Here is a 26,954-nt window from a genome sequence, read left to right on the forward strand (position 1 = left end):
CGCCAGCAGGATGGAACTGGGGTGAGGGACATGGGGCCCTCAGGGCTTCTCGAACTCTTATCACTTTTAGGCACTTTCCCCCCGGTTTCGGTTTGCACAGTGGCGTTGCAGCCCCAGTACCGTGCCAGGAGCTCCCGCCGCTCCATCAGCCGTGCCCTCCGTGCCGGGCTGCCCGTTACCGGAGAAAGCAATAATAATTCCTCACCGGGCCTTTGGGGCGAGAAATCCCGCTACCGTGATTGTTTATTTTGTGTTGATCGTGGACGTTCTGCTCTATGCCTCCTGCTGCCCTAGCACAAGGTTGCATTCGGTGGCGGTGGTGTTCATTATCTGGGGTAAGATCTGAGCGAATTCCTGGGGAAAGAACAGGTTTGTTGGGTTCATTTCCTTTGCTGTCACTACCTGTGATTATTTTATACGGTGGATTTTAACGCTTACAGTTTTATAATCCAATAAAGCTATTTGAGGGCACCGCCGCGCTATCGCCGTGAGGGAGAAACGCGGGCGCGGCGCGGCCCCTGCCGGCCGTCGCCGTCCTCGTCTCGTCGCCGTCGTCTTCCCCGTCGCTGCAGCTCCACCCGCGCCAGCCGCTGCGCGGCGTTGGCGGCGCCGGTTCCGGGCGCGGTGCGCGCCGGGAGCGGAAGCGGCGGCGGGGAGCGATGCCGCTGCACCGGTTCGCGCCGCGGCTGTGGCCGGAGCTGCGGCTGCGGGAGGGGATTTGCGCGCGGCTGCCGCAGCACTACCTGCGGGAGCTGCGGGACGAGACCCCGCCCACCCCCGTGCACTGGCGGCCGCACGGCCTCCGCAGCCGCCGCAACCCGCGCACCGGGCAGTGGGAGCGCGTGCAGGACGTGCCCGTGCCCGTGTACCTGCCGCGCGCGGCGCACGAGGGGCTCTGGGGCGGGGAGGGCTGGATCCGCGGCTTCCGGTACGCGCGCAATGACAAGGTGAGCGCTGCGGCACGGCCTGGCCCTGCGCCGGTGCGGCCGGAGGGGGGCGGGGGCGGTTCCGGGGGCTGCGGACGGTGGGGCGGGACCGCCGCACACCCGGCCCTGGCGCAGCCCCCCGGGGAAGGCGGCGGCCCCGGGCGCTGACCCGGTCTGTGCCCAGCTCTCCACCAGGCTGCCCAAGATCTGGAAGCCGCAGCTCTTCGAGCGGCAGTTCTACAGCGAGATCCTGGACGCCACGCTGACCATCACCGTCACCATGCGCACTCTGGACCTCATCGACGAGGCCTACGGCTTTGACTTCTACATCCTCAAGGTACGGCGCTGTGCACGCAGGCATCTGCTGTTAATGTGTTAGTGCGTGTCAAAAGCTTCCAGCCTTTGGTAACCCCTTGACTTGGTGTTAAAGGTCAGAACCGGGATCAAATTAGCTCCAGGACAATCCTAAGGGATTATTTTCGGTTTCATAACGCATGTCTTGAAAGCCTCTATAGAGTGTGGATAAACCATCTAATGTTGTCTATGTGCTGATAGACTCGAGTGCTCTTTAGCAGCTGGACTTCTGGTGCAGTTTAACATCTGACTTTATTTCTCCAGACCCCAAAAGCTGATATGTGCTCGAAGCTCGGGATGGATTTGAAGCGAACAATGCTGCTGCGACTTGCACGGCGGGATCCTAAACTGCATCCCGATGATCCAGCCAAGAGAGAGGCCATCTATAACAAGTACAAGGTGGGCGCCTGACCTGCAGCTCCTGCCCTGGTGTCTGCAGTGGTGTTTGTGGGTTGTCCATGTTGATAATCTAATCACCCAGTCCCACCACAGACCAGTGTTAATGCTTCTGTGTTCAGATTTAAGGCTACAGCCAAAGAAGGCGTAAGCACAATTTATCAGGCTTTTTATGTCTCTGGGGGCTGCCAATTTCGGTATGATTACTTGGGAAGACAAGCCTGTGTGTCTACTGTGATTGAGCTCAGTGAGGGTCTGCAATAAGCACTGGTTGGAGCCAGCACTGCCAACAGCAGCAAGAATTTGTAGTGATGCTGCAGCGAGGAGACCACAGCTCCTGTGTGCGGTTTAGTGTTGTGCAGCTGGTGGTGGCTGCCAGCATAGAAACACCTCCATAGAAGCATCCACAGTCCATGGAGTTGTGCTGAGAAACAGCCCCAGGACTACACAAAGGGGAAGCACAGCAGCGGCCATGGCTGATTGGAGAAAGCAGGACTCTTGCTGCGGGGCAAGGAGAGGTAGGAAGTAGACTTCAGTTGCCAGCAATGAGGGAAGGGTGTTTTAGGATTTATGCATAGTAATGCTCCTGCTGGATTGCATGTTTGTGAGAGGTGGGCATAGAGGGGATTTGCATCTCAGTCATCTGGAAAGACTGTACCACCTGCTCCTTCCTTTATCACAGGAATTTGTAATTCCAGAAGAGGAAGCTGAATGGGTCGGCTTGAGTTTAGAAGAAGCAATAGAAAAACAGAGGCTCCTAGAAAAAAAGGTGAGTTCCTGAGGCAGTGCTTGGCACTGAGGTGCCTCAGCTGCATCAGGCTGCACGTCCACCTGATCTGAACAGCCTGAGCGCTCCTGAGGGATGATCCGAAACTCCTGAGCAGCAACATGAGCCTCTCATGGCGACATTTCCCCCAGACCTGTTGGCTCCCATTTTGCCTGCAGCAGGAGCAAAAAGGTCAGAAGCACTGACTGTATGAGGTGGTGCTGGACCCTGAACCCCATGGGGCTGCAGCTTCTTCAAGGGGTGTGTTCACCCAATGTGCTTTAGTACAGCCCCGATTGAGGGCAGTGTGAGGAGGGAGGGAAGCATTTTTAGAATGAAAGGGAACCCTGGTAGATGCTGCTGATTCCCATGTGCAGGCAGAAGGGGGAAAAGCTGATGAATGTCCCACACGGGTGCCTGACATCTGTGAGGGAAGGTTACAGAGCTCAAAGCAGATGTCTCTGGGGAAGTAGCAGGTTGCCTTGTTAAGCCACTGAAAAATACCTGACCACGTCTTGCTCTGGTGTTAACTGTTGGCACTCCCACAGCAGTGGCTCCCAGAGTTCTCCAGCAGGCTGCACCCCTTGCTGCTGTGCAGGTTCACTCCTTGTAAGTGGCTTATTCTCTGTCTTGTTTCAGGACCCTGTCCCGCTCTTTAAGGTGTATGCTGAAGAGCTCGTCAACCAGCTTAAAGAACAGGCAGAGAAGAAGCAGTAGAAGAAACCTGTGAGCAAAACCCCTGCTGCAGATCACGCTATGGGGTTCAGTGAGTCTTCAGTCTGAACCACATTTGTGTGGAAGGGGCCACATGAAGAGCGTGCCCAAGAGCATGCTGCAGTTATTGAAGTCTAACAACAGCATAAATTCATGAGGAACTGTTCCTGTTGGCTCTGAAAGTGTTCCTGTAAGACTGACTTAATGTGGTCCTGCCTTTGCAAGTAGTTGGCTGCTGTTGAGAGTTTAGTCATGATGTAAAATGAAATACGTATTTTGGGAGTATAAGTAAACTTCTCTGATCACTAATGGCTCATTAGTGTGTTCTAGCAGGGACAGGGGGACACAGTGATGGTGTAACATAGATCAATCCCCAGCCTTCTGCAGCAGGGACCCCAATTCCTTACCTCAAGCAGTGGGGCTGAGCTTGCTGGCCACTCTGACCTCTTGGTCCCAAGGATACCAAGGCTGTTCCTGTTTGAAGTTGGTGACTTTTAAATCTTTCATTCTGTAAAAATGTAGCTGAAGTGGGTGCTCAAGCCTTTGCTCCTGTCTGGCAATAAGGGATTGTAAAGCATTTGCCATAATTACATGCTAATGAACATCACTGTGTATTACGGGTGTCATCTGTAAGCTTCATGGTCCTGAGTGTTGCTGGATGGAGAAAAAAAGTCTCTCTTCCATTTCCCTTCAGCTCAGAGGTAAGGCACAAGCACAGAGCTTGCAGGATGGACCTCATGTGAGCTGTATCTCTGGATTGTCACCCCTGGAAGAGACTTAACCATGTCTTGGGACAAGACATGCTCCTCCTCTCTATAAGGGCGAGTGTGTTGTCTTAGTTTCTGAACCACAGGAGAGAGAGGCTGGGCTTGTAGAGCGGTGTATGGCTGGCCCCTTCTGCACGGGGAGGGAGTAGGATCGGAGAGAGGAAATTCACACAGCCTTAATGTCTGCCTTAAAGATTCAGGGAATAGGTGGTTGCTGGGGAGGCACAGACCTGGGATGACAGGAGTGATGAGGTGAACACCATCTAAATGATGGCATTTCCCGAAGACCAGACTTCTCTGCTGCTTTCTGGGCCAGGGAATGGGTTGGAGCCCTTGCAAGGGGTATTTGAGCCCCAGGGTGAGTGTAGCAGAGTTGTGCAGCCCCTGACTGGCAGGATGGTTGGTCAGGGGCTGTGCTGTCTCTGCATGGGCGCAGGAGGCTCAGTGCCACAGGGGATGGTTGGGTGGCAAAAGCTGGGGTGTTTCCAGCCTGCCTGTGTCTCTGCTGCAGCAAGTCCAGGTTCTCAGGAGCAAACTGGTGCAGAAGGTTGCATATGCTAATGAGTGATTTTGTAGCTAGGCCAGCACAAGGACGTTTGCTTATCTTTTCCCTCTTCTGCAACTGAGCTGAGAGGGAAGCTGCTGCCCATCTCCTCGGGGACCCTGACACTCTGCCCTCGTTAGAGATAATTAGCTGGGACAAGCTCCTGGTTTGACAGCTCTGCTCATCATTAGGCCAGCACAGCTCATGCATTTTAATGCAGCTCTGAGCAAAGCTCCAGACCCTGGCTCTGTCCCAGCCCCCCTCCAGTAGCTTTACTGGGTCTGGCCTCTTGGGTTATGGTAGAGCGTGGTGGGCACCTGCCTGGGTCCTGCTCTCAGCCCTCGGGGATCCCAGTGCCTCAGCAGTGAAGGACTGTTTGGGATGGCTGAGTGAGCCATTAGCAGCTGCTTCTCTAACCAGTAGGTTTTAGTTATATAAAATCATCTTACAGTTGTGTGGTGCTGTAACGGGAGGGCTTTGGCTGCACGTCCTCCCCAGCTGCACTGGGGAGTGCAGTGAGCTTGCACTGTCCTTGCAGTGGGCTCTTCTGTGGTGCTGCTCCCTGTGCGTGCCCAGTGTGTAGGATCTGCTGCCTTGGGAAGGTCTGGGGAGTGACAGGGGTAGCAGGAGCTTTTGGCCAGACCTGAGGGGAGCTCCTACCCCGCTGCTACAGGAGCTGCAGGAGTGTCTCCATGGGTAAACTACTGGGGATGTAGTTAATCCCGACTTCTGACTTGGAGCCCTCCATTCTCTCATCCTGCCTTTGATGAGAAACCTTCCCCTTGCTCCTTTGCCTACACCTATGTTGGACGTGGCCGGGAGCTTCCCCCAGGGACATACTCTCATGGAGATTCTCCACTGACTTCAGGAAAACAGGAAACTCTGCTTTGGAGCAGGGGAGCTGCAGCTTCAGAGGAAGCAAAGTTGAAAGCGGGGCTGGTCGCCCTTCTGTAGGCAGAGCTGCAAATGAGGTGAGGAGGGAGCCCCTGTGCAGCATTTGGGGTAGTTTGGGCTATGATACCACCTGCCAGCTTACCATGAGGAGATGAAGTAACAGCTCGGCGCCTGGTCTTAGACCTTTGCTGGTTGTGTGCCCCTTCACTTGCAACCCTGACCACACACAGAGCACTTGATTCTGCTTGCGCAGTGGCAGTGTTTACCTGTCCAGGTCAGCTCAGTCTGGCAGGTATCAGGTTCTTTCACTGCCCCAGCAAAGGCAATTGAAGGAGCTTGTAGTCTGCCATGATAACATGTTCCTGGGAAGCCACAGACCCACGGGTACAAGCTGGGGCCATCAGCTTGAGGCTGCAAACCCACCAGTGGACATGGGAAGGGCTTGGCCGCCCAGCAGAGCTCAGACCTGAGCACTGCCTCAGGCTCCAGCAAAGGTCACCAGGCTCTGGCTTCTGGCCTGAGGGTGCTGAGCACCGCTGCAGCGTGCAGATACCAGCAGCAGGCTGGGAGCAAGGACATGACAGCCACTGGCAAGCTGCCAGAGCCCTGTGCAGACTCACCTTGGTTTGGCAGCTGAATGTAAGGCTGGGGTAGCAGCAGAGACTGCTCAGAAGGGGGAACAGGGGAAAGTGGTCTTGGCAAGAGCGCTATGAAAGGAAAAATCCACAGGATAAAGCAAACAGGCAGGGCAGGGTTTGTGCCGATCTGTTGGTGTGCTTCCTGGGCAAGGTGGATGCTGGCTGGCACCTGGATTGCTGAATCATAGAATCACAGAATGGTTTGGGTTGGAAAGGACCTTAAGATCATCCAGTTCCAACCCCCTGCCATGGGTAGGGAATCACTCAGTGGCTTTATTTGCCTGTGCAAGACTGCAGCCAGTGCTGAGAGGACTTCTGATGGGTCAGGAGAACAGGGCCAGTCACCCAAACCCAACCAAGCACTGCTGGAGGCTTTCACCCAAGACTTCCCTTGGCTGTTGCAGACAAGCACTGCCCAGCAGCACATCTGTAAGCACAGACAAGGGCTGGAGTGTGCCATGGAGCGGTGTCTCCCACCTGCAGCAGTGCGGCTTGGCAAGGGGTGATCCCATGCCCAGGAGGGTTGGTTGGTGGTTCAGACAGAGGAGCAGGGGTGGCCATGGCAGATGAACCAAGGAATGGGCATGGCCACAAACTGCAGGTTCAGGTTGGCCATGAGGGCGCTGCAGCCCAGCACCAGTCAGTGGCAGGTGGATCTCCAGCCGTGGCAGTTTCCCAGGTTTTGTGAACAAAGCCATTCTGGATTTGGGGGATCAAGATGGAGCCAGGCTCATCTCAGAGGGACACAGGGGAGGGCAGGAGGCCATGTTATGATTGGATGTAAAGAAAACTCCTTCCATGTACTAGGTGGTACAGCTCTGGGACAGGTCTGGAGAGGCAGGGGCATATACATCCTTGGAGGCATTCAAAAGGAAGGGGAAGGTCCTGAGTGACCCGCTCCAGCTTTGCAGCCAGCCCTGCTTGGAGCAGGAGGTTGGGCTGGAGACCTCCAGAGGTCCTCCCAACCTCACGCTTTCTCTGATGCAGCTCTAGTCGCTACTCCACCTTGAGAAGCTCTGCAAAACAGCCATCAGCTGGAGCAGGGGGATGAGTAAAGAACTGGAGAACAACAAGTTCTGGCTGGAGGGGAAGGGCCCTGTCTGAGCTGGAGGAGGGGATGTCTTAACATCCCTATTCTCTCCCTTCTCTGGGGTATGAATAGTCTCTGTCCTGCCTGAAGCTCCTTCTTCAGCCGTATGCTGTGCTCTCTCCCATCCACCTGAGCAAGTATCTCATGCACCATCATCACCTCCCGGAGAAGTGGCTGCGAGCAGGGATGGTGGGATGGAGCCCTTGGCCACACACTGGATCACCAGGAGCCCAGCAAACTGGAGCAGCAGCAAATAACCTGGCTCTGACAGAGCATCCCTGGGGGATCCTGGGGCTGCTGCCTTGAGTGCCCAGCAGGAGAGCCCTGCCGGCTCTCCATGAGTGATTGCCAGGTGTCCTGATGCTCTGCTTGTTCTGGCCGGCTGCACCAGCCCTGGAGGGGATGAGGTGGGAGATGGAGGAGCTGTGTCACAGCAGACTGGTGGTCTGATGGTGTCCTGGGGCTCACTGCGGGTAGGACACATGGCTCAGAGGGCAGCGGGTGAGACCAGCCACAGGGTCCTGGCTGGAGCTTGGCTCCAAGGAGACAGCCACAGGCAGATCTGTGTGGGAGCTTGGTCTTGACAGTAAGGAGTCATAAGAAACAAAACCACAACTCATAGAATTGACATATGCAAAGGCACTAATTGCCAAAAGCATCTACCCCCTGGCATGTTCCTGCTGCAGCCTGTCCTGCAGCCATGGGCTAAGCTGGACAGAGGGTGCTGGCCCAGGAGTGCACATGGGACACCGGTGGGTTTGTGGAGTTACCTCCACCCTCAGCTCCTGCTGCATGTTGTGGGCTCCGATGGAGCTCCTTGGCTGAGGGATGAAGGCTGTGGGTGCGAGGCGCAGCCGTGCCAGCTGAGGGTGGTCAAAGTCCAGCCTTTCCCTGGCTGGACTCTGCCTTTCATGTGCCTCCATCACACACATTTCCCAGGCAGCCATCGCCATGGTAACACTGAAAATGGTGCTGGTTCAGGCCAGTCAGAACACCCTGAAAACACAGGAACTGGCATTGCTGAGACAGGAGCTGTGCTCACAGGGCCTCCAAGTACCAGGGATGTGGCTGCTCAGAGAAGGTCCTTGCAGGATCCGGTGTCCCCAGGGTTGTGTGTCCCAGGCTGGGGAGAAAGGTGGTGGAGGGAGCATGTGGAATGAGAGACATTAGGGAAAAGGGAGCAGCCACAAAGTGGGTTTCCCCAGCAACACTCCTGGCATGGATGGGGTGGGACCAGCAAAGCTCGACCCTGGGACGACGTCAGGGTCTGAAGCAGCCCAGTGCCGGTATGATGGATGGAGCAGGCATTTCATGGAGCTGCATCCTCACCAGTCAGAGCTGTCCAGCACTGTGCTGGTGTTTCCTGGCTATCACCAGGTTATTCACCCAAGGAGGCTGCTCCTTTCTGTGAGCACAGCTTGCTGTTGTGCAGTCAGGCTGGATTTTTCTGTCTGTGCCTTTATAAAGGCTGATCTCTGCCTGCTGTTCAATCCTCCAGGCAGTCCTGTAAGATGCTTTTGCAGCTCTTCCTACCCAGCCCTCATCTTCTCACCCTGATCAACAGGTATCATCAGCAAACCCAATCACCTCCCTTCTCCCAGATGCTGGTGGGGCTGTGCAGGGGACCTTGGGGGCACCTTTGCACCACTTCCTGCTTTATCCAGGTATTTATTCACACGGGGACTTGCCCACTCATTCCAGAGCACCTTAATTTGATTGAGACCCCCTACACAGACCCCTTCTGAATGAGCTGTGAGACCCATATGGACCTTCCCAGCTGAGTCTCACCTTCCTGGCAGGATGTGGGGTGACTCTGTCCTGGTAGCCTATCGCCATCTGTGCATCCACTTGTTTTATTCCTTAGGATGTTGTCCCTCAACTTCTAAGGCTGATTGAGGACCTGAGATTGCTTAAATCCTTCTTCCCAAAAGCCATGCATAGATTTAGGAAGTTTCAAGGAGTGGAAAGTCTTTACTCCTAACTTTAAGCTGCCTTGCTCCAGCTCTGGGACTTGAGCCTCCTCGTGCCCTGGCTCCCAGAGCAAGGCTTCCCTGTACGAGATATTTTCTCCTCTTTCTCACATTGTAGCCTCTCAGTCTATTTGACATCGAGCTTCAGGTCTTGCTGTAAGGCATTTTCTCTACAAATCATCAGCTGTTGCCTTTCCTTTTTACAGTAGTTTGAAGCATGAGATTGGAGCTGGGCACCAGCACCAAAAACTGTGGAAAACTCCTTGGATGCAGGCACAGGCCAGCAGGCTCCTGCCCAGCCAGGCAGTCCTGGAATGTGCAGAGTCAGGACCTGCTGAAGTGCAGAGGAGGTAAATCTCCTCTACACAGACCCACTTGTCCTGCTTAGCTTCCTTCTCCTCCGTGAATGCTGTTCCTCTCACCCGTTATCAGTTGTTCCTTGTTTTCTGCATGATACGCTTCAGGAAAAGGAGAATTAAGGCCTTTGCAGAGCCCTGGGAAAGGTGTTTTGGTTGGGAGTACTTCCTGGAGCAGCTCTCTGCAGTAGGGAGCAAAACGATGGGTCCCTTGAGGAGGGACAGGAGGTGCTGGGTGGCAGGAGGGGACAGCACTGGTGGGAGCAGAGGGCAGAGGGTGATGAGACCTTGGCACAAGATCAGGGCTGGTGAGTGCTGCATGTGGCTAAAGCCATCCTGCGGCTACAGCTGTGCGAGTTGGGAGCCTGTGAGCCAGGGAGTTGCCATGGGAACCGCCATGGGAGGATGCTCACAGGGCTCCATGGCCTTGCTGCTTGCGCCAGGTCGCCAGCTGCAAGGCTCCTGTTGCTGGAGAGGGGGTGGCTGGGCCCGCAGGTACCTGCGGAGGTACCGGCTTGTATTCACCAGGAGGGAAGCAACCCCTTTTCAGATGAGTCCCAAAGCACTTCACAGAGAAGCTGCCTTTAAAACAGAGAAAGAGCATGTGGGAGAGCAGGACCAGAGTGTGCTGGGACCTGCAGCCTGACAGGATCCTGGTCCCTGGGGTCCTGAGCCCACACTGTGTGCCTTGCAGATCCCAGAGCAGGCCAGCTCCATGTCCCTGAAGGCCTTCAGTGACAGCACTGTCACCAGCCCTCTGCACACCCAAGAGGGCTGCATTGTGTGTATCACCCCTGTACACTGCTGCTGGCACCTTCCAAGCTGGCTGCTCTTAGGAGAGAGGCCTTCCCTCTGTGAGCCACCTCAGTTGCCCAGGTAGGGTGTATTCACTGAGGTGCCCACACACTCTGTTTGCAGGAGCATCTCTGCTGGATTCCTGGTAGCAGAGTTAGTGCCCTGCCCTTTCCTGGCCCTCCCTGTACTATGTGGAAAGGACAATTGTTATTGCACCTGCCAGGCTCCAGACTGCCCTTTCCAGGAACAGGTAGGTAGGGCTGTTTGAGGACCAGCTGCTTCATCCCCACAGTTCCTTCAGAGGCCCTCCTAGCCCCATTGCTCATTGCTGCTCCATCCTCTGCTGGTTTCACGTTCTCACCTCTGCCTCCTCTGTGCTCCTCAGCGAGCAGGGTTGGGATCCTGCAGGTCTCCCACTGAAGCAGGGAGCTCAGGCAGTGTCTCCCAGTGCTCCTGGAGCTGCCCTGATGGACTCATCCTTCTGGATGGCTGTGAGGAGGGAATGGGAAGATGACCTTGGCTTCATTTCCCTCAAACCCACCCTGCTCCTCTCTCACCCTGCTGCAAGTGAGCTCTCCATTTTCCCAGGATCTCTCCAGCCCTTAGATTGTCCCTAGGACCCATGTATTCCCATTTCCCTGCCATCACTGTTTGATGACCAGTGGGTATAGAAGCACCGTGTGGCTGTTCTAGCCAGCAAGGCTGGGCTGGGCACCTGTTCTCTGGCTGCAGCATCCATCCCTGGATCATGAGGATCCAAGGGTGGCTGCTGGTGGGACCACTCTCCCACCTGCATCTCTCCTGTGGGACCCACCTGTCCATGAGCACAGATCCTGGCTCACATTCACAGGTCTGGCAACAATACCTGCGCTTATCGCCCTGTCCATCGTCATTGAACACCCCCAGGAGTAGTGAGAAGCTCCCTGCCCTGCAGACCCGGCAAGGAGTGGCTCAGCATGAAGGTAGCAAGGTAGCGCGGGTGCTCCAGCATCCCAGCCTGCAGGGATGAGCATGGCCAGGGCCAGAGGTCCGAGCTGCCCTGTCCTGGCCAGCACCATTGGTGGGTCCAACAGAACCAGGAAAAGAACCGGGCAGTGCTGGTGGCTGGACAGAAACCCCAGTGCTGCGAACATGAATCACTGCTGGCAGCAGTGGGGAAGGAGGACAGAGGTGATGGAGGAGTGTTCAGCCCCATGCTGCTCTCTGGTGTGCAATCCCCAAAATGGCAGGAGTGATGGCTGGCAGCCTGGTGACAAGAGCCTGCCATGGCCAGCCCTTGCACCAGTGAGTGCTGTGCATGCTCATACAGTGCCATTCCTTGCAGGAGGATGTTGGTGAGGGGTGCATGATAGTGCCAGCACGGAGTGATGGGGGAAGGCTGGCCAGGAGGGAGGCACTGCTTCCTGCAACAGCCTTCAATGAGTTTTCCTGGAGTGTTGCTGCTCTTTAGGGCTTCCTTCTCCTAAAGAAAAAAAACAAGGGGGAAAAAAAGGAGATGAGGAAGAGCAATCTCTCGGTGCGGGATGAAAGCGGCCTGTCTTGACTATTTACCCAGCAATTATAAGTAAATCGGTGGTGCCTAACGGGGCCGGTTGCCATAGTGACGATGGGATGGAAGGACCAGCATTTGGTCCTGGCTGCAGCCAATCAGGCTGGGAAGACCAAGCTGCAATATAAAGTAAAGATTCCCATCTTCCAGCCACGCACTTGCCAAGAAGAGAAATAGGTTCAAGAGTCGGGGGGATAAAAAAAGTGCTCCAGACGGCGGCAAGCAGGGCGGCTGCTCCCGTCATGGCGGACTGCAGGCACCCGGGCAGGTGAGAAATCCCAACACTCCCCATCTCCCGCTCATTGTTCTCCCGCGCCGCGGCCCCCTCCGCCGCCCCACCCCACCCATGCCCCGGCACCCACAATGAACCCCCCCTTTGGGCAACAGACAAAGAGAGGCGGGTGCAGAAAGGCTCCACCATTCTCCCCAAATTGCCATCATAGGCCTTTCAAATCAAATTTCGCAAAGCAGCTTCATCAAAGGCCCCCGGCTGAGAGGCACGAGCCCCATGTTCCTGCCCCCCCGGCAGGCCCGGGGTGGTGCGGGGATCCCACACAAAGTCGATGCCGCTCCAGAACAGTCTTTGCCAAAAAAAAATAAGAAAAAAAAGAGGAAAAAAAAGAAAAAAAAGGGGGGGTGGGAGATGGAGATTAAGGAAAGCACAAGCAAGAAAGAGCGGCGCCTAAATTGCTTGCTGTCTCCCCATCTCATTACTCGCGACTTCTGAGGACGGGTATTTCCAAAGGCTGCTATGAAAGACTTTGAATGGAGCCCCCCCGGATGAGATCAAAGCCCAAGGGCCGGGGTGTGCCGGAGGAGGGGGCGAGCAGTGTCGGCACTGCAGGATGGTGGGGGGAGCCTTCCTCCCCTGCTGCCGCTGCCCTCCATGTTTCCCAGTGTCGCTGCCGCTGCTGCCTGACCCATCTTGCAATGGAGACCAGGGACAGTGGCTGGATCCCAATGCCTGACATCCATACGTGCGAACTCTGTTGGCTCACAGTTCCTCAACTCTCCCAAAATCTGTGATTAATGAAGGAGCTTATTCTGGTCGGGACCCCTCTGGACACCTCGAATTGCAGATGAGTGGGTGGCTTCCCCAATGCTTGAGCCCACTCCTTGGGTCTCTTCTCTCCTTACGCTGCAGCATCGTGAGCCTGGTGAGCCACCAGCAGAAGGGCCGAAGACAAAGGCAGGAGGACAGAAGTTGTGCCACTTTCCCTTCCCACTGCCTCGCTTCAAATACGGGCTGCTTTCTTCTGCTCAGTGACAAATTCAGCTCCGGGCAGTGTTCCCACCACCAGCACCATCAACGGCATGGAAAGCAAACTCACAGATGGTAAAATAAGAGAGTCGTGTAGGGTTCAAAGAGACCTTCTATGTCAATTGTTATATTATTAGGTAAACTCCAAGAAGAAAATCTTTTAATCCACTGTGGCTAATCCAGTCCACTTTTGTTGGCCAGGACATATTCAGCATCAACAAAAGGCTCTGGCCGACGGACACCGGCATACATAATGTATTGATAACTGCGGGAGCCAGCTCGGCAGCAGAAAGAGCCACCGCTCGGGCCAGCAGCAGGGGCTGGGGCAGAGGATTTGCCCGACTTGTATCAGTTTATTTTCATTTCAAAGCACCCGGCTGATATTTGCACTGCGCTGCTCACCGGGGGAGCACAAAAAGCACAGGGATGTTCCCAGCTCCAGCCAGCCCCAAAACCCCACTGAGACCCCATCAGGACCCTGCTGGGACTCTCGCTCCTTGCCTCAGGGTGATGGTGGCACAGGACTGCAAGGGCAGGTTTGTCCCGTGCCTGGTTTTGGGGTGATGGTTCCCGTGGGGAGTTGAAGCTGGGGTGGCTCCCCCCAGAACGCTACCCTGCTCTGGCAGGGTCCTCTGGGATTGGCAGGAGTCACCTTCCTGCAAGGATGTGGGACAGGACTGATGCGGGAATAGAGCTGCCTGCACTGTGAAGGGGCAGCGCTGCTGGGGAGGTGAGGTGGAGAGCAATGCGTGGTTAGACTTTGTCCTCCAAACCTGGAGAAGCAAGAGACTGGAGCCAAGGAACTGGAAAACCAATGGCAGCAAAGGGCAGGTGGGACATGAGCAGGGACCATGTGGCCATGGCCCAGCTGATGCAGGGTGCTCAGGCTGGAGGAGGTGGGAGCTGGTGGGGCCAAGTGGAGATGGGTCCAGGTGGCATCCTGGCTGCCAGCTGCGGATGCTGGAGATGAGTAGGGGACACTGGCCACTCAGGCTTCGGGTATGGCCCATCCTGAGCAATGGGCTCCCCCAGGTCAGGGCTGGGTGGGAGCCCGTGCCTGGTCCACAGCAGGGCAGGAGGGGACAGCCAGCCAGGCTGGGCCCATGGCTTAAGCCGGTGATTAACAATAGCTGTAAAACACATGGCTGGATGGGTGCTGGTGGCCATGGGATGAGGATGGGACTGAGCCAGCAGTGAACTCTGCAAAGCAAGGTACCAGGGCCTCCGGTGGGGGTGAGCTTGCCCAGCAGCTCATGGTCCTGCTAGGATGCCACTGAGTATAAAATGACCTTATTCTCACTGTGGGTAGCTCAGTGCTGTCCACAGCCAGTAGCTGAGGTGTAGACAAGTAGATCTTCAGTAAGACTTGGAATGGAGACACAGCAATGGAGAGGCCAAAAGGATTTGTTTCAAAGCACCCAGAGGCCTTGCCCAGGGTTTGGTCCTCATGACAAGGGACAGCAGAGAGGAGCCCGCTCTTGAGAGAGGAGGGTCACTGCACCCCCAGATGATTCCTGAGGTGGGCACAGGGCATTCAGCCATTGGGGTAGTCCTGATGGGGCACTGATGGGAGTGACACAGGGAGGAAACGGCCTCAGAGGGATTTGGTTGTGAATACAAGCCCTGGGTCCAGCTTTTCTGCTGTCACTGCACTTGCAGGTACTTGGAGTGCTTCAGAACTACAGTCTTCCTCAGATATGATTAAACTGGGCAATGCTCAGAGATTTCTGCATGGATTGGATGGACAAACAGAGCCATTAAGCACAAAGCTGTCACCAGCCCTGTCTCCATCCTGAGACTTGCCAAGGGAGCCAAGGGAGAAGGGACAGGGATGTGGACGCAACCCATGAAAGCAGCCACTCTTCCAAAGGCTGAAGCATAATTGGGCTCACTAAGCCTCACTGCCCAACCCAGCACGTTGCTCTGATCATCACCAAGGCATCCCCAAAACTCCTCTCTGTACAGTCCATCCAGAGGTCCCTCCAGCACAGGAGCTGCCAGACCAGCCCAACGCATAAGGAGCACAAAGCACCTGGGAGACAGAGGATGATAATTCAGGCTCAATCATTCATTTTCATCAGGAAGAAGTTTAATGGCAGGAGCTACAGAGGTGCCAGGCTCTGGGCAGCAGGTGAATGTGTGAGTAAGCTAAATAGGCCGAAATAAAGATGTTCAGCATTGGAAATCTGAAAAAAAACACTGGGAAAAGGGAGCCATGGATCTCCCGTTCAGGCACCTCTGCTCCCCATCCTGCTGCAGGAGAAGACTCAAGTGGACTGGGAATGGCTGCCCACAAGATGGTCATCTCCAGACGAGGGGCACTCACCCCACCTCATGACCCTGAGAGGGTAAGAGAAGCATGTGAAGACTCACCAAAGTCCATGTCAACATCCTCTGTGAGCCATGCTCTCAATTATGTCCTTGGCACACTGGGGAGGCTGCTGCTACAGGAAGGTGCTAAGTCCAAGGTCTGGCAAGATTTGTACATCCACTGCCACACTTTCTCTCATGCTTTGGCCATTTATAACTATAAAGGATCAGGATGAAACACAAGGCCAGATTTGATCATGTTTGTCAGCCATGGGTTCTCCTGAGGCCAGTCACCATGCCAGCCAGCATTTGCACGCTGAAGGACTTCTGACAGAGGAGATGCAGTAATAGGAGAACGTCCAGCAGGACAGTCAAAGCAGGGAATATATCCCCTGGGAGAAGACCCAGAGAGCCCAGCACCCTCAGGTCAGAAAGGTCGAGGCTGCAAGGATCAGGCTGCTGTCTGCTCCCACTATGGGGAGAAGAGCTCTACAGGCTAAGGGACAGCACTGGCAGGAGTGTGAGTGGTGTGAAATGGCTGCAAATGGGCAGGCTGGACATGAGACAGGGTGAGTGGCAGTGCCCTCTGTATCCTGATCTGTATCCTGATCAGGACAGGGGCCGAAGGGCTGGGAACCAGCACAGCTTTATGGAAGACAGCCCAAGGCTTGGTATCTGAAGAAGATGGGTCACAGCAAAGTTTGGGACACCTGCCCAGCCTGATGCTTGCACCTTCAATAAGCAGTTCTTGTTGTCTCCTTGCCAGGGAAGAGGACTGTGGAATGCTCATGATCACTAGCCCACTGCTCCTAGCCATCCTGTCCCAGAGAGGACCTGTCTGTGCTGTGGTTTGCCTGGCATGGATGGGAAGGGGAGGGGATTTTAGGAGAGATGGAGACTGGGATTTCACACCCAGAGCTACCAAGTGGTGAGCACGAGTGGAAAGGGGTCAGTGACGGTCCCAGAAGTGCTGGCAGAAGGGGATGGGAAATCTCATGGCTGACATCCAGCATCAGGTTTGCCTTGGCTGTGTAGCAAGTCTTGGACCCCTCCAAAGACAGAGACTCCCAACTTCTTCAAGTTTCATCCCATGGTGATTTTGTGAGCAAGTTCTCCAGTTCTGTGTCAGGGTGACACCAATACTCTGCACATCTGTTTGCTGGTGCCAGAAAGCCTTGAGATGAGTCAGCACCAAGATGATCTCCTGGGCTGGGCTTGTGCTGGGGCAGCTATGTCAGCAGAAGAGTTTGGAGACTCTTCCATAAGAGCATGAATAAATGGCACTCACTGAGCACCTCCAGCTCATCAGCTGGGGCTCCATGCAGCATCAGTTCCCTAATGAGGAGCAGCAGAGCCTGCCTCAGCCTGCACCCCCTTGCAGCCTCCTCCCACTGGCACAGCCCCACCAACCCTAACATTTGGGTGTCCACAGCCAGTCTGCAGATCTCCAGCCACAGCAGAGACGGTGCAGCATACGGGCTCCTTCTATCACCATTTATCTCCCCATTTTTGCTCTTCTCTGCAGAAAGAAGCAGGTAAACCCCAGGGACACTGCTGGGCTGGGTTCAGCATCTTGGCTCAGCTGGTCAGGTCCTCAGCTGGCATCCATCAGTGCAGAGCCTTTCCTGGTTCTGTTCCTGTGGCCTCATTCCTACCATGGAAGAAGAATCCTGCAGAGAAATCTCCTTTCCTAGAGGTGGTGCAGCCATCAGGCAGGTCTCCAGGGACAAAGGGGCTGCAGGACTTGCCTGTGTCAAGCCCCAGCTGCCCTGGCTGGGTGCTGGTGACACAGCAGCCTGGGGGTCCCATCCACCAGCTCAGCCAGGAGGGCTGGCCATGGCTGGGGCGGTGGGTGCAGGATGGTTGCTCTGAGGAAGGGGAGACGGCAAAGGAGGGCAACCCCCACCTGGGGCTGAAGGGTTTGATGGTGGTGCTGGGACACAGGAGGTTGGGAAAGGGGTGCTGAAGGCTGGAGTTACAGCAGGGGTATAGAGACATCACAGAGGGTCTGTGGCTGTGTTACCAGAGAGCTGAAAGAGCAGGGGGCTCCCACAAGTGCCTGCCAAGACTAGGGGTCCCCCAGGAAGGGCTGGCTTGTCCCCCAGCCCTGGAGCACCCCTGGTCCTGGTGCAGCATGTCGCGCTGCAGAGGAGTGCAGTGAGGGCTCTGGCTGCCAGGCTGGGACCTGCCATGAGCAGCTAGGTGGGCAGCTACCAGAGCTGCTACCAGCTGTAAGCAGCTTCTGGCCTTCCAGAGCCCTCAGAACAAATGCTTCTCCAAGGATACGGCATCTCCAAGACAAGCATCTGGGGCATTTAATGTCTCAGAAGCATGAAGAAGTGAGGAAAACCACTCTTTAGGAGAAATCAGGGGTGAAAATGCCACGGGGCTTCCCTCTGCAGCTCCCGACGTGATCACAAGGACCATTGGCCCTCGCCCAGGTCTGTCTGGGTTTTGGACCTCAGCAAACCAGTCGCAACCTCAGCTGCTGTTGTCACTTTGTGGGCTGGGAGAAGGACAGTGATGAGTTGAGACCTGAACCGTGCCTGTCAGGTATGTGCACAGGTAAAACAATTCCCAGAGCTTGTCCTGGGTGTATGAGTGTTTCTGAGATGTCTTCACAAGCCTCGCTGTGCCCAGCAGAGCTGACCATAACCCCACGGGCCACTAGGTGGACTCGCAATAAACCAAAACTGCATGATACGAGATGATGCTCATTGACTGCCTTCCGCATCTCTGGGAAGAACCTCATCAAAGCAAGTGCACTGTCAACGAGCCTGATCTCAGCAGCTTGCAACCAGCTGGCCACCAGCTGGTCACCAGGCTTTGGCCAAACCATAGCCAACAGACCTTACTCATCACAAACCTTTTGCCAGCTCCCTGGAGAGTTGACCCTCCAGGACAAGTGAGCCAGGAGTAGGGAGAAGCACCTGCTCTCCAAGCTGGGCTGCTGGTAGAGATCCTATCAAAACAGCCAGGCTGGAAGCCTGCAATGCTGTCAGACAGACATCAAGGCATCGCTGAGCACTGAGCTTGTTTCACCAGCCAGGCCACTGACCACATCTAAGCCAGAAGATCTTGCCCGTGCTGCAAAACAGATCTGCAGGAGTGAAGCAACTGATGTTTCCAGCAGTGCTCTTCCCTCACCTCCCAGTAGCCCAGCTGGTTGGGGTCACTCATGGCTGGATAAAACAGATCTGTCTCTCCTCCCAGGATCAAATGGGTTGAATTTCTACAGGCTGCTCTGCAACAGCTGTCTCAACACACTGGTCAACAGTGTGAGCCACCAGCCAGACACTGTGTTTCTCCACAGGGATGATGCCCATCATGTGCCCACCCCATTCCATCCTGCCACAGGGACATGGGAGCAGTAGGCACAGAGGGCATGCAAGCAATGCCCTGGGGCAGGTGGGCAAGCCCTGGGTCAGCACTAGGGCTTGGCGACCAGGGACAGGGATATCCCCTGGTGCTGCTGCTCCCTCCTGCCCCTGCTCTGCAAGGTGGGTTTATTTCTGTAGAGATAAATGCTCCAGAGCCCCTGGGCTCAGGGACAGTCCCAGCACAGCTCAGGGTAGAGCAGAGCCCACTCCAGATAACTCCATCTATCTCATGCAGGGCCAAGATATGAAATGCGTCCATCAGAACCACGGGAGAAGGATCCCTTTCTCGCAAGTGGGGAGTGGAGGGTGTCCCTGCCTGCAAGCATCTCCCAAGCAGGGTGGTCCCAGCAGGAATGAGCTGACATCTCTTCTCTCTGCAGAGTGGTGCTGCTGGAATACACGTGGATGTCATCCCTCCCCTGGGCCCCCAAGAGAGGCAGCGATCCTGGTGGTCAGGAGCATGGAGAGGCAGGCATGTGGGGTGCCGGGCCAGGGCAGACCCCAAAGGTAGGTGCGGGAAGGCGCATGGGTGGGATTTCACCAAGGGGTGCACCAGCAGCCGGCGATGAACTGCATTGGGCACTGGTGATGCTGGGGAAGTGTGCGTGTGATGGTTTTTGGCAGAGGGTTGATCAACACCAGGGCAGTCGCAGGGTCTTGGGTGCAGCAGGGGTCTCGCAGGGTCTCTGCTGTGCCAAACACAGGCAACCCTTTCCCAAAAGCAGCACAGGGCCAGATGGAGAGGGCTGGGGGGTCCCTGCCCAGGTGATCTTCAGGATTTGAATTTCAACCTTAAATCCCACTTGCAGCCTCAGTCCTATCACTTTTGCTGCAGGTTTTATACAACCCCCAGAGCATCACTAATTACAGATGATTTTCTAGAAGGAGATTGTACCTGCCCCAAGGTATCATTGCTGTCTGAGAGAAATAGCTGAGGGGTTATCCAGGGCAGCCAAGCTCTTTGTCAGTATATAGGAACAACCCCATACCCCGTGCTGCTGTACACGAGCTGGGTTTCCAGACCTGAGTAAAAACTGGGAGAGGGAAATTTCTAGGCAGAAAGGTGGGACAGGAGCCCATGGCTTATCTGGGGAGCTGGTACAGAAGAGGTGAGAAGAGAAGCCCATGAGAACAGATGGGCTCTGATGCAGCCAGGGGCAAAGGAACATTAGCTGCTACTGTTATTAGCTATTACTGGTGTTATGGAAGGTACGAGGCAAGCAGAGGAGAGTGGCTGTGAGGTGCTGCGAAACTGCTGTGAAGTCAGATGGAATGAGAAAGAAGATGGGGAAAGCTTTGACCAAAACTTCAGTCCTGAGCCCAGAACCTGTCCTGGCATCGCTAGATGTGGCTGATTGATAGCCAGGGGAGGAGCTGGGGATGGTTTGAGGGCTGGTGGCAGGAAAGCCACAGGGTGTTGGGTGATCAGCTCATCCAGAGCAACCTCCCAAGGCACACCACGAGCTCATCTGTAACACTTTTTTGGGGGAAACACCAGTTTTGGGGCTCCATAACCCAGCAGGGGAAGGCAGAGCAGAGCTGGGGGGAGCAGGCACAAGGGGAAACACCAAGCAGAGATGCTCCTAGAGCTGAAGGCAGAACGAGACCCTGGGGAGAACAGGCCGGGGTGCTATGACACTGCAGAAACTTGGGGTAACGTGCAGGGTCTTTCTTCTGCCACACAGACACCTGCCCTACCATGGGCAAATGCTGGCAGCTGCAGAAACCATGTCAGACTGCTACCTGAGCTGGCCCAGACCCTCCTGCCCTTACATTCCTGGATGGAGTCCACCCCAGATGAAGGGCTGGAGTTTTTCTCCAGTGGGCAGTGAAACTTTTGCCCCATCCACCAGCTCCAGTCCTGTACCTGCATGGATGGAGGCCTGGGAGCCCTGGTGTACCCTGGGGGTTTGCAAGAGAGCATCCATGTGAGAACAGAAGTGAATTGAGGAACTGGGATGATTTTGCTGAAGGGCAAAGACTAGAGCACCAAGAGGAGTGGACCCTGCAGGCTTCCCACCTGCCTGGAACAGCAGGCTCAAGCATGAGCTTTATAAAAAGAGCAGCACCTGTGCAAAAAGGCTAAGCTTGGTGTCCTAACGGTGCTTCATCCTGGAATTAAACCCAAGGCATTTGGGAGCATTTGCCTTTTTGGTGGGGAGTCCAAAGGAGACACGCACCGGCTGTCCATGTGTCCTGCACCCACTGGTCCATAGATACTTTGTGCAGCTGACATTGCCAGGGTGGGGAGGTATCTTTAGTCCAGTGCCTCCTGCAAGAAGGGGTGCTGTGAGAATTGCAACCAGCATCACCTGCTTCACCTCTCACCCCCAGCCCTGGCAGGGCTGCCCATGGGTATCCTTGCTGCCCATGCAGAGAAGTGCTCTGTCTCTCCTGACCAGTGGGGCAGGAGCTCTCTCCGGGGCCACTTATAAAATCATAGAATCATAGAATAGTTAGGGTTGGAAAGGACCTTAGGATCATCAAGTTCCAACCCCCCTGCCATGGGCAGGGACACCTCACACTAAACCATATCTCCCAAGGCCTCGTCCAACCTGGTCTTGAACACTGCCAGGGATGCAGCATTCACAACCTCCCTGGGCAACCTATTCCAGTGCCTCACCACCCTAACAGGAAAGAATTTCTTCTCTGCTTTGGTCTTCTACCAGCCATGCACTGTGGTTCCACTTTCTCATCCCCTCTGTGGCCCTGCCACTGGGCTGTGGTGCTTCATCCCAGCTGAGCTATTCGGGGTGCCTTCAGTTCCTGGTGCTACGATAGCAATGTTTTTACCTTGACTGCTAATACATGTTCTTCCTCCCACTCTGCAAGTGCTATCTTGCCAGCAGTCCAAAGAGAGAGCTAGGAACCTCCTCTTCCACCCAAGAACATTTCTTTCTTAGCAACCTCTTCTGCCATCACGGCTCATGTAGCCAAGCCCTGACTCCTTCCTCAGAAATGAGGGTGCTCCAGGCACGATGGAGGAGGTGGCACATATCCTCCTAAGGGCGAGCTGCCCTTTGCCAGCAATTGGTGTAGGACCTCATACTTGAGGGTATTTCTGTTTGTTCTCCAGTTTCAAACAGGTTTTTTAGTAACACCGAAATTCGGCTCCACTTCCGACCTTGCAGGGTCCTCTCAGATCGCAGCCAAAGGTTGAACAGCACCATCTAGCGCGCTTCCTCCCGAAACTGCCCAGGCCGGAGGGACGCCGGCTCTCACCCTGGCACAGCTCTGCCGCTAGAAGGGTATGCTGGATGCTAACAGCCCCCCCCAGCCATCAAACATCAGCTCTGCGTCACGCCAGCCTTGCTTTGGGGAAGCCAGAGAGAAGAATTAATTTGAGATGAATATTGTCAGTGCTGAAGCTGAACTGAGTGCTCTCACTGCAGAAGTGATGCTGGGAGGCTTGTGGCTCACAAGCCAACCTGGCAGGGAACTAATGGTGCTACCAGAAATATCGCTTTGCAGCTCTCAGAGGTGGGAGTGAAGGGCTCGCAGGGAGGCTCTGCAAATCACACCACACAAATGTTGTGTGCACAACGTCAGACTGCTTGGACACAGCCCCACATCCCTTAGAACAAAGGCTGAGAGCAGTTCCTCTATCATTAGCATATGCTGGCTCTTCCAGGCAGAAATGAAAGCGTGCACCAGGAGCTGGGAAATGTACAGCATTCCAGGCTTGCACAGGGACCAGCTTCAGCTGCAGGCTGACACCAGTTGTGCACCAAACACTGCTGGCATCTTGGCTGTGGCAGTTTTGAGGGGCTATAAGGCAGGGCCACACTATGAACTGATGAAGAAGGGAGAAATGACCCGGTTTGGTTCATTTGCCTCTACCCTCTGTTGAAAGACCTTGCAGGCTGATTCCCTCCCTGCATAGCCAGGGAGGCTCAGTTGGGTTTTTCACCTCTTTGATGTCCTCAGGTAAATCTGAAAGTTGCTGATGTTGGCCCTTGACAAAGTGCAGGGACTGGGCTCCTCAGGGTGGGAAACAAAGGAGTAAAAGGTAGAGAGGGGTCTCCGGAGGGAGCCCATGGCTCTCACAACCCCATTCAGCCCTGTTGGAGGACCAGAAAATGGCAAGGCACTGGGAGGGAGCATCAGCCTTCAGGGAATTCACCTATTCCAGCCTACAAAGGTACAGCTGCCTGGCTGTCTTGGCTGTGCTTTCTCAGGGCATGAGGACAGAGCATGCACACAGCAATGCTGCGCTGCTGGAATGGATCAGCTCTGCCTCCCCAGCTCCGCCTCATGGGAGCTGATTCCTTACCCCATGTTGTGTCCCCTGATCTGGGGAATGTGGCTATGAGCAGCTGGGCGTGAGAGAATCCTCCAGCACTTCTCTCACTGCCCCAGATCCAGCCGGCCCTGAGGAGCAGTAAAAGAAAGTTCCAGAGAAGGCTGGCAGCATAGGGATGGGGGCATGCCAAGCCCCAGCACTTCAGCCACATGCATCCTGGTGCATCCAACACGCCACCCCCTCAATACCTCCCTTGCCACGGAGAAATCTAGCTCCAGTTTCTCGTGTGAACTCAGCTCAGGCCATTAAATCTTGCTGGGCCTTTCTCTGGGAGATGAAAAGCTCTCTAATACCTGATCATCTCTCACCCATGAAGCTGCTTAAGCGCTGTAATCGAGGCTTCTCTAGGGCTCCTTTGAACTGGCAAAGGAAGCTGCGGTTCTCAGGCATCCCCCTGCAAAGCAGGGGTCACTTTTAACTCTTATCCACCTTCTTCCTAATTTTGCAGCATCCCTTCTGAAATGCAGATGCTGGAACCCCTTCTCCTGCAGCGCCCAGCCCCATCCTGGCAAGGACATCCCCTGCTGCTGCCATGCTGTCCCTCCTGCCTTCCAAACTCACCCCCAAGTCCCTCCTTGCCAAGCATGGGTTTCCAGCGGAAGGGCCTTGTGCTCAGCAGAGGGATCCTTTCACAGCTGCTCACATTCAACCACGTTTTATTTGCCCAGAACTCAGCCTATGAAGCTTTCTACAGCTGTCTTGACCTTGTCCGTGTCTCCTGCCCCTCTCATTTCCCTGGCCCCAGCATTTTTCTCAGCAGGGCCTTTTAATCTATTTCTAGACCATTGATGGAAACGCTGAATAGCATTGGGCTTCCCATCCAAGCCCCGGACACCCACTGAGAGCACTCCCATTCTGCAGGGATTCCCCATTGATGGCTGTCGGTTTGCCAGCTCCCAGTCCCTTTAAGGTGTCTCTCTTGATGTTGTATTGTGCTAATTTTTAATCAGAATACTCTATGGATTAAGTCACATGCCTGAACAGAGTCCAGGTCTATTATTTCTATGCCATAACCTTTATCAGCCAAACTTGTAATCTCTTCAAAGGATGACATCACAGTTTGACAAGAGCTATTTTCCAGAAACTAGGCTGATTGCATTAATTATATTCCCATCCTTTAATTCTTTACCAGCTGAATCCCACATCAGCTTTTCTATTATTATGCCCAAGATCAGTATTGCACTGCTATGTGTAAATCAGCTCCAAGCATCCTTCACATGAGAGTGCTCAAGGAGCTGCACCATCCTGCTGGGCTCAGCGCCGGGGCAGGAAGGGGAGTGCTGCTGCCCAGGATGGAATTCTGTGTATTTCAGAAAGCTGGAAAAAAGCATTGTACGCTTCCAAAAGTGTTCCCTAAATGCATGTGAATAGGCACATGCAGTAAAATAATTGCATCAAAACCTAGAAACCATCCTGTCAGGTCAGAAATCTTGCTGAGTGAATTCTGGTTTTTAGAGGACTTGCTTGCATGTTCAGCTTTTGGGATATACCTAGGAGACTGCTTGGCTCAGTCCCAGGGCGCTCTGTGTGTACCCTCGCTTTCCAGGGAAGAGACAGGCTTTGCATTTCCCCATCACACCACTCTTGTTCAACCTCTGCACCTGGTAATCCACACCTTCTTCCTTCAGTGTCCCCATCACCCCAGGACAGCATTGCCGTTTCAGTGCTGAGGTACCCTGTCTGGGCAGAAGCTCCCCATGACCTACCATGTCCCTGTAAGAAGCGCTCCCCGCCACCTTCCTCTGGAGTCTCCATGTTGTTGGACCCATTTCAATCCATACAGTGCCACCTCTTGGCGAGTCCCCTTACTTCTCCCCGCTGCAGCATTGCCCTGCTCAGAGCACCAGGACACACACGTTGGTTTCTAACCCAGCTCTCGTTGTTGGCAGAGGCAAGAGCCGCTGATGGCCCAGCCACCGTGCTCCTCCAACACTGGGCTCACTGATGCGCGGTCGCTCCTGGGCAGAGCTCAGACATGCCGCTCGATCCGGGACGGAGCAGTGGAGGCTGGTGATGGTTTTCAGAGCTGCTACCTTTACCCACCAACCCGAGCCGGATCCTCCAGGCCTTGGAGGTCTCCAGAGCGCGACCTCCCCCTGGGCCGACCCTGCCCAGAATGCTAGGGGGAGCTCTGCGGGCTCCGCCTGGCCAGAGCGAGGAAGCCCTGGGGACCCTGGAGCCGCTTAGCCGTTAAGCGAGGCCTGCCCTCTATGGGGCTCAACTGGGGCCACCTGCGCCGTGCCCGCACCCTTGGCCATGCGCTCGGGGCTCGAGGCCTTCTCGGGCGGGCATCTCCGTGCTCCTCCCTCTGGCCCAGCAGCGAGTGCGGGGTGCCACAGCCTCAGCCCCGCTGCCCACGCGCCCGCCACCGCCTCCTCGCGGGTGCTTCAGCTCCGCCTCTCCCGGGCCGGGCCCGGCCCTCTCCGCCCCCGCGGCCGGCTGTCGGCGCGGGCTGCCGGTCCCGCAGTACCGGCCGGGGGCGCGGGGGGCGCGGCTGAGCCGCTCTCCCCGGCGCTGGGAGGCAGCGGCGCAGGCGGAGCGGAGCGGTGCGGGGCTCGCTGCTGCTCTCTCGCTGTCGCCGCCACAAGCCAGCGGCCGCGGCCATGGGCGTCCCGGGCCGCCCGCTTTGTGCCGCCGCAGCCCCGCCGCCGCCCGCTGTCCCGGGCCGCCGCTGTTGAGCCGCATGGGCCGGGCCCAGCGCCGCCGCCGCCGTTGCTCCGTGCGGGTGAGTGAGTGAGCGGTGAGGCGGCCCCGAGCCCAGGCCCTGCGCCGAGGCCGCGCCGGAGGCCGCCGCCAGGCGGGAGGCGCGGGGCCGCGCCGGGCGCCGCCGAGCCGGCGCTAGGCCGCCCTGGGCGCGGGGGGGACGGGCGCCTGCCGGCGGCCACGGGCCGGGGCACGCCGCGGAGGGTGAGCGGGTCCGGGGCAGCGGTGGCGGCGGGGCCCGCTTGCGACGCCTCCCCCGAAGTTGCCCAGGGGGCGGCGGGGGACCCCGCGCCTCGTCCTGTCAGCGCCGGGGCTGCCCGCGGAGCCGTGCCCCGGCCCGGTGCGTCCCGCGGGGCGGCTTGGGGCTGCGGGGGCCCGGCCTCCGCTGGCAGGGGCCGTGATGCGGGTCCCCCCGAGGGCAGAGAGCAGCCGGGGGCCCCCCGCTCCACCTCGCCGGCTCCGGTCGGCGCTCGGCCGCTCTCGGCGGGCACCCCGCGGGGCTCCCCCCCGGGCCGGGGCGAGGAGCGAGCGCCGCCTCCCCGCAACAATGCCGGGCATGGCTGTGGGGCGGCTGCCCCGGGGGCTTTCCAGCGCCCAGGCAAGGATGGCTGGGGACTTTCACCAGTGAGGTGATGCTAGACCAGTGCTCGCATCCGTAACCGGGATGAAAACGACCGAAAACCGCAGCACGGTGCGAAAAGGGCCCCGTTCTGCGGTGCCAGGGCAGTGGCTGCGTGCTCGGGGTGGCTCTTACCGTGTGTGAGGGCAGCCTGGCTCAAGCGATGCTCAGCACAAGTCAGCACTGGGGGCCTGGCTGTGCTCCTTAGCCGCTCCTGGTCTTGCTGGGGTTATTTTGCAGTGTGCAGGTGTAAGAGCAGGCACCGCATAGGTGGTGATTCTTGGTTCAGCCGGGGATAGGGAACGAGGGGAAAATGGCAGAGCATCCCAAAGACGCGTTTGTTGGGGTGAGGTGAGCTTTGAGAGGAAGGCCGAGCTAAAATGTGTCTTTTCCTAGTATGTTTTCATGTGCGGTTGAGTTAATTCAGTGCAAGGATTGCACAGGCAGCTGGTGATCTGCAGTGCTCAGGGCTTCCAGGTTGATGCTGTTCTGTAAAACAAGACTTTTGCTGCTGCCTTTAAATGCTGAACTTACCATGTCAAGCAGCAACACAAGAATTGCCCTTCTCTGCCTTCCCCACACCTTCCATTCTCCATATTGACTCATTGCTCTTCTTTAA

At 56.1% G+C, this 26,954-nt stretch overlaps 2 protein-coding genes across 5 annotated transcripts in view; both read left to right on the top strand.

The window, feature by feature from the left end:
• The first annotated feature begins 632 nt into the window (after positions 1-632).
• Positions 633-3,456, top strand: MRPL28 (mitochondrial ribosomal protein L28). The gene is made up of 5 exons (XM_062639476.1): positions 633-947; positions 1,111-1,263; positions 1,545-1,679; positions 2,359-2,445; positions 3,082-3,456. Exons 1-5 carry the CDS (start codon positions 660-662, stop codon positions 3,157-3,159), a joined length of 741 nt encoding a protein of 246 aa, XP_062495460.1. The 5' UTR covers positions 633-659; the 3' UTR covers positions 3,160-3,456.
• A 22,069-nt stretch (positions 3,457-25,525) lies between these two features.
• Positions 25,526-26,954, top strand: part of AXIN1 (axin 1) — a 73,373-nt gene continuing 71,944 nt past the window's right edge. For 2 of the 4 annotated variants that reach the window (XM_062639483.1, XM_062639484.1), the window contains exon 1: positions 25,530-25,738. The gene's annotated coding sequence lies outside the window, so the exon portion shown is untranslated. Of the gene's footprint in view, positions 25,739-26,954 lie in introns of all 4 variants that reach the window. The other 2 variants (XM_062639485.1, XM_062639486.1) reach the window with 2 other exon arrangements.

Source organism: Pezoporus occidentalis, unplaced genomic scaffold (assembly GCF_034315485.1).
Source record: "Pezoporus occidentalis ecotype Australia unplaced genomic scaffold, CSIRO_AGI_Poc_V1 ctg60, whole genome shotgun sequence".
In the NCBI taxonomy this organism is placed as follows: domain Eukaryota; kingdom Metazoa; phylum Chordata; class Aves; order Psittaciformes; family Psittacidae; genus Pezoporus; species Pezoporus occidentalis.